Genomic DNA, 14,882 nt, shown 5'->3' with positions numbered 1-14,882 from the left:
CTGTTCACTTACTCCAAGACAGCTGTTTAGAGTGTATGTGCTTCTGCTGCACAGCCTTAACACACACAAAGGCAAGCATAAATAAATTATGGATAACACATGCACAATTTTGCACAACAAGCATATGCCAAAATCAAAGTCCTCAATTTCAGTCAGACTAGATTAGCCTATGAGTTGCATCTGCCCACACACTGTAATAACACACACACACACACACACACACACACACACACACACACACACACACACACACACACACACACACACACACACACACACACACACACACACACACACACACACACACACACACACACACAGACACACACACAGAAAGGAAGCATTATTGGTCAATTTGCAGCAGGCCTCATGTCAGGCACCCATTAAACTCCCAGTTATCAGCAAAATGCAACTGGAGGTGCTAATGAGGTCTAGTGGGGCGCAATGAAGTGCTAACTGGCGCACACACTCACTGGGAAAATTACAAATTAAAATATCATCAATCAATGTAGACCTAGGCTACTACAGCAGCTTATTATCGGGGTTGTTCAACATAATATCTAATATCAACACCTTCCTAAAATTGAGCCTCAATTCTTCGGGGCATGTACTCTACAAGGTGTCAAAAGCGTTCCACAGGGATGCTGGCCCATGTTGACTCCAATGCTTCCCACAGTTGGCTGGATGTCCTTCGGGTGCTGGACCATTTTTGATACACATGGGAAACTGTTGAGCGTGAATAACCCAGCAGCGTTGCAGTTCTTGACACACTCAAACCGGTGCACCTGGCATCTACTACCATAACCTGTTCAAAGGCACTAAAATCTTTTGTCTTGCCCATTCACCCTGTGAATGGCACACATACACAATCCATATCTCAATTGTCTCAAGGCTTAAAAATCATTCTCTAACTTGTCTTGTACCCTTCATCTAAACTGACTGAAGTGGATTTAACAAGTGACATCAATAAAGGATCAAAGCTTTCACCTGGATTGAAAACAAGGTGTTCCTAATGTTTGGTATACTCAGTGTACAGTGTACAGAATCATTGTACGATCTAAACAGCTGTGACAAAAAATGTTTACTTAAGAATGGGAAGCATAGAAATAGTGGATATAGAACAGATCTAATGCTTCTTAGACTTGCTTCAATGAGAATGACAGATCTATAACTCACATTTCTATGTGGATTTGGTGGGGTCACCCAAAATGTTACATATTGCAGCTTTAATTAACAAAAAAAGTGTAAACCTTAGTCACTTATTTCCCTTCATAGTTCGTTTCCCTAAGCATGAGCATCATCCACATAGGCTACCAAATTTTTACCAAACATAGTTGTTTTGTGTCGGCAATTGGACATTGTTCTGGACATTGTTCCACTTTACCCTACCATAAGAACGAAAGGGTGCATTTAGGTTACTCACTCCACGGAAGACTGCTGCTACCTCGTTCGTTCTCTTTGGTCTCCAACCAAGTTGCATGAATAAATTGATGAGCAAACAGAAGTGTATAGGACATTCAACTCTTGGAGGACAGTGGAAGTCGATGATCATATAAGTGCTTCTTTATTTTCAAACGTAAAACCAACGCATTTCGGCCCTAGCTTTAAGGTTATACAAAGTGAAAAATGAAGCTGGAAGACTGCGGGCCATTGCCCGGTGCACCAGCACCTGGTTCAGTATAATCTTACTGTTGAACATTGTAGGCCTACTGAGTACTGACACATTTTACCACATATGCTACGAAAGGGGGTTAGCTATCATGATCTTTAGCCTACTCTCTGAACATGTCTTGTGAGTAGTCTTTGTGCAGCTCACTGACCCCGCCAATCTTGGGTGCGTTCGTAAATTCGCTCTGGCGAGTGAGGTCAGAGTGAGGTGTTCTCTCGTTCGTGTCTGGAAGTAGCTAGCAAGCTAGCCAACGTTAGCCAGTTAGCTTGGGTGCATTACTGCCGTTTTGGTTCAGAACGCTCGGATCAACCCTACTCACTGGCCAGACCGTCCAGTGTGCGCTCGGAACGCCCCGAATGTATAAATGGACAATCTGACAATGCTCTGAATTTACGAACGCCCAGAGCGCACCCCGATCACACTCTGGCACTCTAGATTGAATTTACGAACACACCCCTTGTGTGTGGATTTGATTTCGCGCCAAACAACATTATTCCACGCGCGAGTTTGCTCTCGGTAAACATATACATGTACGGACGCCCTATTCATATTAATTTAATTCCGTTGTAAATCCCGCCACAAGAATGGAATCAAACATGTCTGAACAGTTCGTTGAAATTGACAATTTCGGCCTTGAGTTGTTGGAAAATGTTGATATGATGATGGAACCTCAACACAGCCATGAGGAAGTCAGCAGGTAGGCCTATTTTTCTTTCTACGACGTGTGATTCACAGACAACCCTTGCGGATGTGATATCCTTGCCTAGGCTAGGTCTATCTACAGCACAATTTGATAAGGCTGGTGTGGGCCAGGGCCCCTTAGCCTAGGCTATTAGGTTACATATAAACATCTTATTATGATCTAGACAACATCATGCCGCGGCAGGTAGCCTAGTGGTTAGAGCGTTGGGCCAGTATTCGAAAGGTTGCTAGATCGAATCCCCGTGTCGACAAGGTAAAAATCTGTCCTTCTGCCCCTGAACAAGGCAGTTAGCCCACTAGGCCGTCATTGTAAATAAGAATTTGTTCTTAACTGACTTGCCTAGTGCTTGCAGTTTTTACTATGCCATAGCCTTTATTTTCATAATTGAGTTGAAACTTTAAAGGATGCATTTTATGTGGTTAGGCTTATGAAAAAATGATAGGATTGTTTGAATCAGTTTTGAATTTGTGGTCCACCGATTTTCCCATTAGTTACTGGCTACTATTAGTTAGACCTATCACCAAGGTTTATTTGGTAATTTCTTATGCTCAGCCAGGAAGTTTTAATCCTCATTGAAAAGGTGATTCTAGAGATAGTCACCAGTCTGTCCAAAGATGAAGCTCCAGTTTTGGTCCTACCCAACCGATCCAGCTGGGCCAATGTAAGGTAAGCCACTCACTTTGTTACTATAATGTCAGTCTTTTGGGCCATACTCACTCTGTTTGACCTTTAGCAAGATAAACACAGTAAATCTGTACAACAGATGTCTTATTTATGTTATGTAAATACAGAATAACCCAGTAACATTACATTTGAAATAAGTGGTCATGTTGTGTAAACTGAACTTTGCACTCAGTTTGATAAGTCAGGTCCTGCAAGTGGTCTAAATTGCTGTTAAATGCATTTGGAGGAAATCCTTTAGTTCTTTGATCTCTCATTCTATCTGAATGTGTAAGAGAGCTAAGAAGTCAAAAGGGATTTGTGGGGTGGAAATTGTGTCAATAGAATCACCTAAAGTTTTGAACCGTAATCCTTGAAGCTGAAATAACTTCCTGACTGAATAGGTGTCAGTTTGATTAAATATTTAAAAAGCACCAGCTACACATACAAACACACACACAAATCTGGCAGTTTGTGGAGGTCTTTAATGTGCACAGGCTGTGGAGATTTCATGCTTAGAACAAAGTGAACTGTCTGGTTGAGTCTACATCAAACCACCTGACAGCTTAAAGCACATTCTGGCTCGGCCCTTTCAAATGTGAGAATCCCACAGATAGGGAGGCAAAGGTTTCACAGAGGAAATACAGTCGAGGTATGGGGGAGGCCTATCACAGGTAACCCCCAGGGTTTGGGATTCTTCTAAGAAGGATCATAAAGGTAGCAGGCTTCTTTACAAAGCTGATCAAAGATAGGAGACCAAATGTTCAGATTTTGTAAATAATGAATAATATTTTTGTCTTCATTCCCAACTTTGAGTTTTGACAACGCCGTTGGCCTTCAAATGACTTCTGGAAGTTCTGTCACCACAGTTCGGAGCAACTGTTCCTCGTCTGTCACTAAATTTGGTGAGAAGAAAGACACACACCACTGCCCCCCCTCTCTCTCTCACTTCCCCCTCCCCTCAGCTGTACACAGAAAAAATGATTTAAATTCACAAACTTTAAACTACTCTAAGGAATTTAATCAGCCCTACTTCAGGTGGCTTTCATTCTTATCCTCTCTGGGCTTACATGAACTAATTGCAAAAACTGCAACGACATGGTATGTCTTATGCTGCTGGCAGACAGAAATATTATGGTCAGAGAAGCTTTCCTGGATCAGTGTTATTCACTATGGATTTCATTATCCATCCTAAAGAAAATCCTGAATTAAGTACTTTCATGATGAAATTACCTATCATCAGATATCATAGGGGATTGATTGAAAGGTTTTCTAGACTGTACTGGTATATTACAATATACTGGTAGCCTATAATACAGATGTTTAACTGGGTTTTCTATGCAGGGCACATTCTCAAGGTTCTATCCATCATCTACAAACTTGTGCAGAGCAACGTATATGCCACAAAAAGGTAATGTCTTGTCAGATAGTCAACGCATAAAAAAATACATTCTTGCCTTAACACCATTACTTTGAGAAGTAGTTCTCTTGTTTCCACAGGGACATCTATTACAACGACACACAGCTTTTTGGTTCACAGAGGACTGTCGATTCCATTGTGGATGACATCTCCTGCATGCTCAAGGTTCCACGCAGAAGACTACATGTGGTGTGTATATACTATGTGAGTGTGTGTGTGCGTTTGTGAGAGTACAATTTCAGTTCAAGAGGAGGCAACAATGGCCTGATATTGAATAAAATCATACTAAAACATTTGGAAATACCTTTTGATACGACATGTTATGATTAGTTCAGGGCTAACACATGAAAGCGCTCAGTTATTTTCATATTTTTAGCCTATTTTCTGCCTCGTACAGGAAGCAACTGTGTATGTATTTTCCATGATTTCCATGATCAAAGAGCAATGAAATTCAACTTGACTCAAAAGCATTGTTGTTTGTGTGTGCACGTGTGTGTTTATTAACGGTCTCCAGCTAGCTACGTCCAAGGGCTTAATCTCAGGTGATCTGTGTTACCTGGAGGAGGACAGCACCAAGGTGGACTGCCACTCCAACTCCACTGTAAGTCCCACTAACACTAAATGCATTCCCCCAACATCTCAGCATCGTCACAGTATGGTCATATGCCTGTTGAATATGCATATAATGTCAGGGAAAGGGAAAGGGGGTTACCTAGTCAGTTGTACAACTGAAATGTGTCTTCCGCATTTAACCCAACCCTTCTGAATCAGAGAGATGTGGGGGGCTGCCATAATCGACATCCACGTCTTCGGCGCCCGGGGAACAGTGGGTTAACTGCCTTGTTCAGGGGTTAGATACCTATAATGTTACAATATACAGTATCATCATCCGCCATGAATGTTTAACAGTGCTAAACCTCTCCGATTTCAATGACATAACAGAGGTCAGTCTCAGCCAAACTTAATAAATCCTGTGTTCACCTCTTTCTGGCCACAATCTCCAGGTTCAACCAATGAAGTAATCACTCGGTTTATAGAATAATTGTTCAGAAAACAAAAAAAACTTTAACTGTTTACTTGTATTCTATTTACTGTTTGTGGGTTGCATAAATCAACTGACACCCAAACAGCTAGATTCATTTCTCATTATATTTTTGTTGTTGTTTGAAAGCTAACAGTAACTTGCTATATTGATAACTGTGTCTCTTAATTGTGTTCTCAGGCTACTCCAGTCTCTTCTAATGTTGGCGGGATCAGGAGTATCCTTTATAATCATGTCAGACTTCCTTCCTCTTTTAACTAACTCTTCCCACTCTTATCTATTGGTGAGGAAGAGTCCATCAGTCATGTTTGTGTTCACCTTGACCTGTTCTCCAGACATTGTGTCATCTGCTAAGTTTGTTTTGATAGTTGAGAAGGACGCCACCTTCCAGAAACTGCTCGATGATGACTTTTGCACCAAGCTATCTCCTTGCATCATGATCACAGTATGTCCTACTTATGGTTTTCTTTTGAGCTATTGCTTTAAATGTAATGTGTTAATCATATGACTTATTGTAAATCTGTTCTGTGTTTGTGCCAGGGTAAAGGTGTCCCAGATGTGAACAGCAGGCTGATGGTGAGAAAGCTTTGGGACACCCTGCACATCCCTATATTTGCTCTGGTGGATGCTGACCCTTACGGTAATACTCTCCACTCTTTTATCCTATCAAAGACACACACACACACACACACACACACACACACACACACACACACACACACACACACACACACACACACACACACACACACACACACACACACACACACACAGGGGTTGCGTGTCCTGCTTAGCCGATAAGCCTCTCTGATGTGTCAGGGTGGTTAGAATGGGGATTGTGTTGGCGTGTTCTCGCCCAGTGGAATCATCACACTGGGGCCCCTGGACTCACTGACTGACTGTCCCTCTCCATACAGCACCTCTCTGCCCCCCTCCCCTCCGCTCTCCTCACATCACATTGCGAGTTGCATGTGTAACACTTTACTTTGTTCTCTGTCCCCTTAGCTACATATCTCAGAGGATAATTGCTCTGGTATGGTGGTGATTGTATCATGTCTCTTTCTGTCTTTCTCTCATTTTCCCAGGCATTGAGATCATGTGCATCTACAAGTACGGATCAGTGGTGAGTCCTGCCATGCCTGTGTATTCCTGTACATTATCCAACGTGGCTTGTGCAGTGTCTCGGTGCAAGAAATATGTAATTATTCTGGTCTCTAAGTTGAAAAAGGGGAGCAGTCAACCATATCTGAGCATTTGAAGTGACATGAAGGGTAAAAGTAAAGTGATCGCGTGGGATCTCATTTGTGAGGTTTTTGTATGTGAGTGCATTTATGATCATGTGTGTTTCTGGTTTATATGATTATACCCCAGGTGGACTTGTGTGTCTGAATGTGTGTGTGATTTTATGTACGATATGCATGTCAGTGGCTTGCAAATGTATTCACCCCCCTTGGCATTTTTCCTATTTTGTTGCCTTACAACCTGGAATTAACATGGATGTTTTGGGGGTTGTATCATTTGATTTACATAACATGCCTACCACTTTGAAGATGCAAAATATTTTTTCTTGTGAAACAAACCACAAATAACACAAAAAAACTGAACTTGAGTGTGCATAACTATTCAACCCCCCAAAGTCAATACTTTGTAGAGCCACCTTTGCAGCAATTATAGCTGCAAGTCTCTTGGGGTATGTCTCTATAAGCTTGGCACATCTAGCCACTGGGATTTTTGCCCATTCTTCAAGGCAAAACTGCTCCAGCTCCTTCAAGTTGGATTGGTTCCGCTGGTGTACAGCAATCTTTAAGTCATACCACATATTCTCAATTGGATTGAGGCCTGGTCCTTGACTAGGCCATTCCAAGACATTTAAATGTTTCCCGTTAAACCACTCGAGTGTTGCTTTAGCAGTATGCTTAGGGTCATTGTCCTGCTGGAAGGTGAACCTCCGTCCCAGTCTCAAATCTCTGAAAGACTGAAACAGGTTTCCCTCAAGAATTTCCCTATATTTAGCGTCATCCATCATTCCTTAAATTCTGACCAGTTTCCCAGTCCCTGCTGATAAAAAACATCCCCACAGCAGGGATGATGTTCTCGGGGTGATCAGAGGTGTTGGGTGTGCGCCAGACATAGCGTTTTCCTTGATGGCCAAAAAGCTCAATTTTAGTCTCATCTGACCAGAGTACCTTCTTCCATATGTTTGGGGAGTCTCCCATATGCCTTTTGGCAAACACCAAACGTGTTTGCTTATTTTTTTCTTTAATCAATGGCTTTTTTCTGTCCACTCTTCTGTAATGCCCAGCTTTGTGGATTGTAAGGCTTAAAGTGGTCCTAGGGACAGATACTCCAATCTCCGCTGTGGAGCTTTGCAGCTCCTTCAGGGTTATCTTTGGTGTCTTTGTTGCCTCTCTAATTAATGCCCCCTTTGCCTGGTCCGTGAGTTTTGGTGGGCGGCCCTCTCTTCGCAGGTTTGTTGTGGTGCCATATTCTTTCCATTTTTTAATAATGGATTAAATGGTGCTCCGTGGGATGTTCAAAGTTTCGGATATTTTTTTATAACCCAACCCTGATCTGTACTTCTCCACAACTTTGTTCCTGACCTGTTTGGAGAGCCCCTTGGTCTTCATGGTGCCGCTTGCTTGGTGGTGACTCTTGCTTAGTGGTGCTGCAGATTCTGGGGCCATTCAGAACAGGTGTATAAATATAGAGAGAGAGAGATCATGCGACAGATCATGTGAGACTTAGATTGCACACAGGTTGACTTTATTTAACTAATTATTTGACTTCTGAAGGTAATTGGTTGCACCAGATCTTATTTAGGGGCTTCATAGCAAAGGGGGTGAATACATATGCACGCACCACTTTTCCGTTTATTTTAAATTTTTATTTTTTTTATTTCACTTCACCAGTTTGAATTATTTTGTGTATGTCCATTACATGAAATCCAAATACAAATCAATTTAAATTACAGGTTCACGTGCAACAAAATAGGAAAAACGACCAAAGGGGATTAATACTTTTGCAACTGTATATGGTTGTATGTATTCACATATGTGTTCTATGCACAGTTTGTCAACCTGTCGATCTGTCTAGTTGTGTATTGACGTGTTTCTGTGTGTGTATCTTTTCCCCTCAGGCCATGTCATTTGAGGCCCACAGTCTGACCGTCCCCAGCGTTATGTGGCTAGGCCTCCTCCCCTCTGACCTCCAGAGGTTTGGAGACAACCACTCGCTACTTCCTCTTTCCTCCTCCCTACCTCTAATTGGGATTATATTCTGGGGATTTGGAGATTGTTTGTTTTGGTTTCTGTTGCTGTTGCCTTTGCTTGTTTCTCTCTCCCTGAGGAGCTGTTTTGGAGTGTATATTGAGTTTTAAGTATATGTCAGCTAGGGCAGTCTTAGCCTGAAAAGGGGGTTTTGACATAAGTCAAGTTTAATTGTAGTCTGCAAGCCTGCTCCTCCTAAGACTCTAACTGTACAGTACATAATCAAAAGCATCCACATTTTATACAGTTTGGACAGAAATGGAGAGAGCCGTAACTTTGTGTCAGGATATTTCCTTTGTAGCAACAGAAAGAAATAATCATTCTTAATATGGTCATTCAGAAGACCATCATCCAAAGCTATTTACAGTTAAGATATTTTTGTATATGTCTCATAATATGACTGTTCATCTGTTGAACTAACTGAATTGAAAACTGTACTGATCATAACCCTTGTGTACTTTAGATTGAGAGTACCTGAGGATGCTCTGATCCCCCTCACACAGAGAGATCAGAATAAACTGACCAGCCTGCTGAAGAGACCCTACTTGGCCTGCCAACCTGCCTGGCAGAGAGAGGTCAGAGGGGGGAGGGCTACCTTTTATGAGTGGTTTAAATACAATACAAATATGGAAAGAGAGAATGTGTGCAGTCAGTCTGTTATTAGAGATAAGGGAGAAGAAAGTTAAAGATAATGTGTGCAGTCAATCAAATGTATTTATAAAGCCCTTCTTACATCAGCTGATGTCACAAAGTACTGTACAGAAACCCAGCCTAAAACCCCAAACAGCAAGCAATGCAGGTGTAGAAGCACAATGGCTAGGAAAAACTCCCTAGAAAGGCTTTAACCGAGGAAGAAACCTAGAGAGGAACCAGGCTATGAGGGGTGGCCAGTCCTCTTCTGGCTGTGCCAGGTGGAGATTATAACAGAACATGGCCAAAATGTTCAAATATTCATAGATGACCAGCAGGGTCAAATAATAATAATCACAGTGGTTGTAGAGGGTGCAACAAGTCAGCACCTCAGGAGTAAATGTCAGTTAGCTTTTCATAGCATCTCTACCGCTCCTGCTGTCTCTAGAGAGTTGAAAACAGCAGGTCTGGGACAAGGTAGCATGTCCGGTGAACAGGTCAGGGTTCCATAGCCGCAGGCAGAACAGTTGAAACTGGAGCAGCAGCACGACTAGGTGAACTGGGGACAGCAAGGAGTCATCAGGCCAGGTAGTCCTGAGGCGTTGTCTTAGGGCTCAGGTCCTCCGAGAGAGAAAGAAAAGGAGAGAGAAAGAGAGAAGAGAGAGAATTAGAGAGAGCATACTTAAATTCACACAGGAGGCAGGAGAAATACTCCAGATAAATCAGACTGACCCTAGTCCCCCAACACAAACTATTGCAGCATAAATACTGGAAGCTGAGACAGGCGGGGTCGGGAGACACTGGCCCAGGACAGGAAGATCACGTCAGAGACTAAACCCACTCAAGTGGCGCACCCCTTCTAGGGATGGCGTGGAAGAGCACCAGTAAGCCAGTGACTCAGCCCCTGTAATAGGGTTTGAGGCAGAGAATCCCAGTGGAGAGAGGTGAACCGGCCAGGCAGACAGCAAGGGCGGTTCGTTGCTCCAGTGCCTTTCCGGTTTACCTTCACACTCCTGGGCCAGACTACACTCAATCATAGGACCTACTGAAGAGATGAGTCTTCAATAAAGACTTAAAGGTTGAGACCGAGTCTGCGTCTCTCACATGGATAGGCAGACCGTTCCATAAAAATGGAGCTCTTTTGGAGAAAGCCCTGCCTCCAGCTGTTTGCTTAGAAATTCTAGGGACAGTAAGTTGGCCTGCATCTTGTGACCGTAGTGTACGTGTAGGTATTTACAGCAGGACCAAATCGGAAAGATAGGTAGGAGCAAGCCCATGAAATGCTTCGTAGGTTAGCAGAAAAACCTTGAAATCAGCCCTTGCCATAACAGGAAGCCAGTGTAGAGAGCCTAGCACTGGAGTAATATGATCACATTTTTTGGTTCTAGTCAAGATTCTAGCAACCTTGTTTAGCACTAACTGAAGTATGTTTAGTGCTTTATCCGTGTACCCGGAAAGTAGATGTAACGGCTGTTGAATGGAGTAGACCAAGGCGCAGCATGGTTAGTGTTCATCATAATATTTTAATGGAACACAACAAAACAAGGAACGAACGACAGCCAAAACAGTTCTGTCAGGTAACAACACTAAACAGAAATGAACAACCCACAAAACCCAAAGGAAAACAGGCTGCCTAAGTATGGCTCCCAGTCAGCAACAACGATATACAGCTGTCCCTGATTGAGAGCCATACCCGGCCGAAACAAAGAAATACCAAACATAGAAAAAAGGACATAGAATGCCCACCCCAACTCACGCTCTGACCAACCAAAACAGAGACATAAAATGATCTCTAAGGGCAGGGCGTGACAGTACCCCCCCCCCCAAAGGTGCGGACTCCGGCCGCAAAACCTAAACCTAAAGGGGAGGGTCCGGGTGGGCATCTACCCGTGGTGGTGGCTCAGGAGCAGGACGCAGACCCTGCTCCACCGCTGGCTCACCCACTTTAATGGCTCCCCTAGAGCGTGGTCTCTTGCCGCCGACCACGGACTGGGGACCCTCGCAGCGGGCCCCGGACTGGAGGGCGACTCTGGCGGCGCCCGGCTGGCGGGCGACTCTGGCGGCGCCCGGGCTGAGGAGCGTCTGTGGAGACTCAGGGCTGAGGAGCGTCTGTGGAGACTCAGGGCTGAGGAGCGTCTGTGGAGACTCAGGGCTGAGGAGCGTCTGTGGAGACTCAGGGCTGAGGAGCGTCTGTGGAGACTCAGGGCTGAGGAGCGTCTCGGCAGGCTCCGGACTGTGGGCCGTCTCTAGACGGGGCACTGTCGCCGGAAGCTCTGGACGGGGCACTGTCGCCGGAAGCTCTGGATGGGGAACTGTCGTCGGAAGCTCTGGATGGGGAACTGTCGTCGGAAGCTCTGGACTGGGACTTTCCGTAGGCCTGGCTCTGGGCGCAGGCACAGGACTCACCAGGCTGGGGAGACATGCAGGAGGCCTGGCTCTGGGCGTAGGCACAGGACGCACCAGCCTGGGGAGACTTGCAGGAGGCTTGGTTCTGGGAGCAGGCACAGGACGCACCAGGCTGGGGAGACTTGCAGGAGGCCTGGCTCTGGGCGCAGGCACAGGACGCACCAGGCTGGGGAGACTTGCAGGAGGCTTGGTTCTGGGAGCAGGCACAGGACGCACCAGGCTGGGGAGACTTGCAGGAGGCTTGGTTCTGGGAGCAGGCACAGGACGCACCAGGCTGGGGAGACTTGCAGGAGGCTTGGTTCTGGGAGCAGGCACAGGACGCACCAGGCTGGGGAGACTTGCAGGAGGCTTGGTTCTGGGAGCAGGCACAGGACTCACCAGACTGGGGAGACATGCAGGAGGCCTGGCTCTGGGCGCAGGCACAGGATTCACTAGGCTGGGGAGACATGCAGGAGGCCTGGCTTTGGGCGCAGGCACAGGACTCACCAGGCTGGGGAGACATGCAGGAGGCCTGGCTCTGGGCGCAGGCACAGGACTCACCAGGCTGGGGAGACATGCAGGAGGCCTGGCTCTGGGTGTAGGCACAAGACGTGCAGGGCTGGGGAGGCGCACAGGAGGCCTGGTGCGTGGGGCTGGCACAGTCTTCACCAGACGGCTAGCACGCACCTCAGGACGAGTATGGAGAGCTGACTCAGGTGACATCAATTCGAGGACACGCTCCGTAGGGCGAATGTCGTGCCCCATGCACCAACACAGCAGCTCTCTCATATCCCTCTCCTCCAAACTCCCCATCAACTCCTTCACTGTCTCTGCTTTGCTCCCTTCGCTTACCTCCAACTTCACCCCGACTGGCTCTGGTTCCATCCTCGGCACCGCCGACCGTCCCGTGTGCCCCCGCCCCCAAAAAATCTTGGGGCTGCCTCTCCTCCTCTTGCCGTGCCAGCCGATCCTCCCAGAAACGCCGTTCTGCCTTCATCTCCTCCGGCGGGCGACGGTATTCTCCAGCCTGTCTCCAGGGTCCCTTTCCGTCCAGTATCTCTTCCCAAGTCCAGGAGTCCTGAACCCTCTGCTCCTCCTTACCACGCTGCTTGGTCGGTTGAAGGTGGGTGGTTCTGTAACGGCTGTTGAATGGAGTAGACCAAGGTGCAGCGTGGTTAGTGCTCATCATAATATTTTAATGGAACACTTTAAACAAAACAAGGACCGAACGACAGCCAAAACAGTTCTGTCAGGTAACAACACTAAACAGAAATTAACCACCCACAAAACCCAAAGGAAAACAGGCTGCCTAAGTATGGCACCCAATCAGCACCAACAATATACAGCTGTCCCTGATTGAGAGCCATACCCGGCCGAAACAAAGAAATAACAAACATAGAAAAAAGGACATAGAATGCCCACCCCAACTCACGCCCTGACCAACCAAAATAGAGACATAAAATGATCTCTAAGGGCAGGGCGTGACAGTAGAGCATTGCAGTAGTCTAACCTAGAAGTGACAAAAACATGGATTAATTTTTCTGCATCATTTTTGGACAGAAATTTTCAGATTTTTGGTTAAGTAAACATGTCCCTAGTCTCCATTACCCTCCTCTGTAGAAACTGTACGCTTGTAGTCCTTCACTCTTGTTTTATAAGACTAGGCAGCATTCTCTTGAGTGTGTTTTTACTACAATTGAGCCATTTTGCAGGTGTGACACAGCACAGTGGAATGTGTTTGAGAGGGCTGTCAGCTCCCTGGTATTTGGGATACTTCGAGATACTAGCTCTGTTGTGAAATATACTGAACAAAAATATAAACTTCAAAGATTTTACTGAGTTACAGTTCATATAAGGAAATCAGTCACTTGAAATAAAGGAATTAGCACCTAATCTATGGATTTCACATGACTGGGCAGGGGTACAGCCATGGGTGGGCCTTGGAGGGCATAGGCCCATCCACTGGGGAGCCAGGCCCAGCCAATCAGAATGTATTTTTCTCCACAAAAGGGCTTTATTACAGACAAAAATACTCCTCAGCACACCCCTCCTCAGACTATCCCGTAGGTGAAGAAGCCGGATGTGGACGTCGTGGGCTGGCGTGGTTACACGTAGTCTGCGGTTGTGAGGCCGGTTAGAAGTACTGCTAAATTCTCTAAAATGACGTTGGAGGCAGTTTATGGGAGAGAAATTACCGTTAAATTATCTGGCAACAGATCTGGTGGACATTCCTGCAGTCACTATGCCAATTGCACACATCTGTGGCATTGTGTTGTGTGACAAAACTGCACATTTTAAAGTGGCCTTTTATTGTCCCCAGCACAAGGTGCACCTGTGTACTGATCATGCTGTTTAATCAGCTTCATTCTATGCCACACCTGTCAGGTGGATGGATCATCTTGGTTAAGGAAAAATGCTCACTAACAGCGATGTAAAGAAATTTGTACACAGAATTTTAGAGAAATAAGCATTTTATGCGTATGGAAAATGTCTAGGATTTTTTTATTTCAGCTTATGAAACATGGGACCAACACTTTACATGTTGTGTTTATATTTTTGTTCTGTGGTAGATAAGATCACACCTGGTGGTCCAGGATGAACTCTGTTTGCTCATCTTCCTCTTGCACATCTCTTAAGACATGTTTGTCCTTGTTGCAGATGGAAATGATGCAACGGAACAAGGTGAAAGCTGAGATCCAGTCCCTGGCCTCCATAACCCCTGATTTCCTCAGCCGCGTCTACCTGCCAAACAAGCTGCGCTACGGGGGTTGGATATGATCGCACACTGCCCCTCAGTGGATGGTGGGATGTGGGATTTGATTTGGCTGGATTCAAGCGTGTATGGATGCGGTACAGTTGCAGTGTGTCTGTCTGTGCATATGTCAGTTACTCAAGTCTGTCACATAGTGACCTGATACAACATTTTACATCACATTTTTATATTATTGACTATTTTAGGTCATTATATTATATGATATATTTTACTAAATTATTCCAGATTAGAGTATCAGTCTACCTGAAGTGGCCAATTGACTGTGATTGACTGTGTCCTTGATGGTAATGTATCTGTGGATACTAAAAATGTAAATTTTCTGCCACTTGTTGTT

General features: G+C 45.2%; 1 protein-coding gene across 2 annotated transcripts; it reads left to right on the top strand.

Annotated features, from left to right (window-relative positions):
- Positions 1-2,088: 2,088 nt before the first annotated feature.
- Positions 2,089-14,882, top strand: spo11 (SPO11 initiator of meiotic double stranded breaks). 2 transcript variants are annotated; one of them, XM_014135099.2, is made up of 13 exons: positions 2,089-2,366; positions 2,925-3,038; positions 3,849-3,937; positions 4,377-4,443; positions 4,533-4,656; positions 4,967-5,053; positions 5,675-5,711; positions 5,830-5,939; positions 6,035-6,134; positions 6,580-6,617; positions 8,631-8,707; positions 9,224-9,335; positions 14,434-14,882. In XM_014135099.2, the coding sequence occupies exons 1-13, from the start codon at positions 2,254-2,256 to the stop codon at positions 14,551-14,553; spliced, it is 1,188 nt and encodes a 395-aa protein (XP_013990574.1). In that variant the 5' UTR covers positions 2,089-2,253; the 3' UTR covers positions 14,554-14,882. The 2 variants fall into 2 exon arrangements, with proteins under 2 accessions (XP_013990574.1, XP_013990575.1); XM_014135100.2 differs by having other exon boundaries at positions 2,115-2,366; positions 4,533-4,641; positions 14,434-14,769.

This window comes from Salmo salar, chromosome ssa13 (assembly GCF_905237065.1).
Source record: "Salmo salar chromosome ssa13, Ssal_v3.1, whole genome shotgun sequence".
NCBI lineage: Eukaryota > Metazoa > Chordata > Actinopteri > Salmoniformes > Salmonidae > Salmo > Salmo salar.
This window is presented reverse-complemented; position numbering and strand designations above follow the sequence as displayed.

Excerpts from the sequence above, each read along its gene's own strand:
- spo11 (XM_014135099.2), top strand. The coding sequence starts at position 2,254 with ATGGAATCAAACATGTCTGAACAGTTCGTTGAAATTGACAATTTCGGC. Across the intron at positions 3,039-3,848 it reads TCCAGCTGGGCCAATGTAAG|TTTTGACAACGCCGTTGGCC; the intron begins GTAAGCCACTCA and ends CCCAACTTTGAG. Across the intron at positions 3,938-4,376 it reads CTCGTCTGTCACTAAATTTG|GGCACATTCTCAAGGTTCTA; the intron begins GTGAGAAGAAAG and ends TTTTCTATGCAG.